This window comes from Mustela erminea, chromosome 11 (genome assembly GCF_009829155.1).
Source record: "Mustela erminea isolate mMusErm1 chromosome 11, mMusErm1.Pri, whole genome shotgun sequence".
Taxonomy (NCBI): domain Eukaryota; kingdom Metazoa; phylum Chordata; class Mammalia; order Carnivora; family Mustelidae; genus Mustela; species Mustela erminea.
Window position 1 is genome coordinate 55,423,015 of NC_045624.1, and position 3,385 is coordinate 55,426,399.

General features: G+C 50.0%; 1 protein-coding gene across 1 annotated transcript; it reads left to right on the forward strand.

Moving 5' to 3' along the window:
* The first annotated feature begins 546 nt into the window (after positions 1-546).
* On the forward strand, positions 547-1,837 carry FERD3L (Fer3 like bHLH transcription factor). The gene has a single exon (XM_032305401.1). The coding sequence runs from the start codon at positions 1,005-1,007 to the stop codon at positions 1,497-1,499; it is 495 nt and encodes a 164-aa protein (XP_032161292.1). The 5' UTR covers positions 547-1,004; the 3' UTR covers positions 1,500-1,837.
* The last annotated feature ends 1,548 nt before the right edge of the window (positions 1,838-3,385 follow it).

Genomic DNA, 3,385 nt, shown 5'->3' on the forward strand with positions numbered 1-3,385 from the left:
GCCTATCAAAGGGTAAATCGCATTATTGAAAGGAGATTGAAGTTGTTTTGTTTGGGCGCGGGGGGGGGGGGCGGGTGGCGAGGGTTTGCTTTGCCCCCCACGCTGGGGTTACATAGTTAAGTACATTCAGAGAAAATATTAGGATTCCCCCCCCCATTTTATTGCCATCATAACTTTTGCCCTGAAGTAATTTCTTCCACTTTACATGAGTAGGAGATAAGTAGGGAAGGGAAACTCAAGTATCTGTTGTTAGGGTGATTACAACAAAACGGACTTTAGAAGTCGGGTTTGTAACACCGCAGGAGAGCTGTTTCGATGCTCTGGAAGGAGAAAGCCGGTTCCAACAGCGACTCTGGGGAATGCGCTCTCCGCCCCCACCTACCGTGCTTACTTAAGCTAATGGAAGATCCTGCCTTTCAGTAGCGGCTGCACTGGGATACCAGACAAACAGCTCCCCTCGACCCCTGACAGACAGGGCCCCTCTTCAGGACATCATTAAAAGCACATGCACTTATTTCACACCCATTGGCAGCCTCCGGTGGCAAGACTCAGGACTCCTACTCTGAAGCCAAGGAGAAGCCAGAGTGGTGGAAAACATCCTCGCTTTGAAAATCCAAAGCTAAATTAAAAGAGCTACATGAGATAAGGAGCCTGAAGAATATTAGTTGGCTGCGGGGATGAGGAGAGGCACAAAAAGCACAGCAGGTAAGAGGCTGGGGGTTGTTGCCAAAGTGTCCCAGGTGGCTCATGGAAAAGGATCTCAGAATTGGAGGCCTGTCCCTTTGAGACTTCCACGCGTGCTCAAGCTTGTCTTCTTCCATCAGTTTCGAGACGACGACATTGTCAGAGCCTTCCCTATCGGTGCCACTAATCCTGTTATCATCTTGGTTATAAATATTAATTCCCCTGGCCTTTCGGTGATGGTGCCGCGTCAGATTCAGAGCTGTTAGGAGTCTCGCCCCTCGCTGCAAGAAACCGATGCGAGGCAAGGCCAAGCTGATGCGATGGCGGCCCAACCGGAGAGGTGCGTGGACGCCAGCGTGCTGGACTTCGTCGCAGACCTGTCCCTGGCCTCCCCTGGGCACCCTCTCCTCTGCGACTTCGCACCCGGGGTTCCCTTTGGGGACCCGGACCTTGTGCTCCGAGAGGGAAGACGCAGGAGGCTGGCACGTTTTGAGGAGGAGGATCCAGAAGAGGAGGGCGAAGTAGACGAGGGGGAGGAGGAGGAGGAGGAAGAGGAGCCTGGGAGAGGCGCCTCCCCGCTGGGCCGTCCCAAGAGGAAAAGGGTGATCACCTATGCCCAGCGCCAGGCAGCCAACATCCGCGAAAGGAAGCGGATGTTCAACCTCAATGAGGCCTTCGACCAGCTGCGAAGGAAGGTGCCCACTTTTGCTTACGAGAAGAGGCTGTCCCGAATCGAGACCCTACGCCTGGCCATCGTCTACATTTCCTTCATGACCGAGCTCTTGGAGAGCTGCGAAAAGAAGGATACCGGCTGAGCCAGAGCGGGAGAGAGGGGTCTGCGCCCTCCTCCCGGACGCGCCCAGGCTTGGCGTGCTTCGGGACCAGCAGGGTGTGGCCGACAGGCCAGGAGGGACTCTTCAAGGCAGAATGTCTGGCCTTCTGGAGTTTGGTTCAGGGTTGCGAAATCCCCACAGCCCTCAAGAAGTGGCAGCCGTAGAGTTAATAGACACGCGAACACTCTCAATTGGAGTCTGGGGCAGGGGCGGGCGGGGCGCCTTACGAGTTCGAACGCGCGGGGCTATAGACGCGAGCGCCGGGACACGGCTTCGGCCGGCCTGTTGGCGAGGAGCTAATCCTCTCCCCAAACTGCAGATTTCCGGGGCTTCTGTAGAGTCCAAACTCTTGTGTTTTCTTTAAAAAAAGAAAGGAAGGAAGGAAGGAAGAAAAGAAAAAATTAAATAGATGTTCTTACTTTTTTTTTTTTTTTTTTTTTTTTTTTTTTAAGCCTCAAGAGTTAGTGTTGCCCAATCCCCAATCCCGGGCAGGCACGCCGCTCCCGCCCGCGCGTTTTTTGGGGGGGCACCTACAACAGAATCATTGGCAAAGCGTTCGGGTGCGGGTCTTCAGAGAAGCCAAGGGGCTCCGGACCTCGGGTCTGATCCTCTTTGGCTTGTCTAAAGAGAGACAGAAGGAAGGAGATGAGGACGGAAGGAGAGTCCAGGGGACAGGCGACCTCTGAGAAGGGACATTATTCTCGCCTCTCTTCCCCTTAATTTCCAGAACCAGAAACCTTGTTCGGGTCGCTCCAGGAGACCAAAGCTTGACCCCGGAGGTGGACCGAAGGAGCTCGGTTTCAGAGGGCAGGAATGCTCCCGGGCTTGCCCGGATCCTCGGCTCTCCGAACTTTGGCCACCGAGCGGGGCTTACCCCCTGCGCTTCCGGGAAAATGACCTGGTCTTCCCAGGTGCAGCGCAGTTTGAGTGCGCACTTTACAATTTTTAGCTGTAGGTAGAAAAGACAGCTTTCTTTCTAGCTGCATCTAGGAACAGGCAAAGCAAAAACTCCATTCTTCGACTTTGGAAAATATATGTGATGGAGAGGAGGTTTGAAGCAGGACCTAGGCGAGAGTCTACCTCCAGTTTGGACCCTCTGCCACTCCATGGTTTTGCTTTGTGGGCGACCTGAACTGGGGTTGTTCAGATAGGAGTAGGTAAGTGAGGAGGAACCTGAGTTAACAAGTACCGCCTAACCATAAATTCAGAAGTTCGAAAGGATAAATCCTAATACTTTATTTTGCCTCTTCACATCGCACACCTTTGCACACACACATACACAATACACACACACACACACACACACACACACAATTCTCCCTCTTTACCTTTAGGAATATAATACATTTTTATTAATAAGTACGATATACTCACTCTAGAAAGTTTGGAAAACATAAGTTAAAAAAAATTTTAAATCACTTCACAATGCCACAGTTAGCATTTTTATTTCCTTCTACTTTTTTCTTTCTGTACAGATATAAACTGAATACGCTTAACAAATTTGAGATACTTTTGGATACAGATCTTTTTCCATTCAGCAATATAGAATGAGCACCTTTCCCCTGGCTTTAAATACTATTCATACATAATTTTGATTACTGTATTTTGTCATAACGACGTATCATAATTTAATGCCAGTTCTTTACAAGTAGATAGGTAAGATACTTCCTTTAAAAAAAAAAAATGATGCAAAGAGCATTCTTTTAAATGTCTTCTCTGCCTGTGGTTAGGTAACTAGAAGTAAAATTTCTTCATCACATGAACATTTAAGTTTGTGGCTACAAATGGCCAGATTGTCTTCCCAGGTGGGTTTTGCCAGTTCATACTCCTGCCCACCAGCACTGCAGTGACTTGCTTGTCTCTCAAGT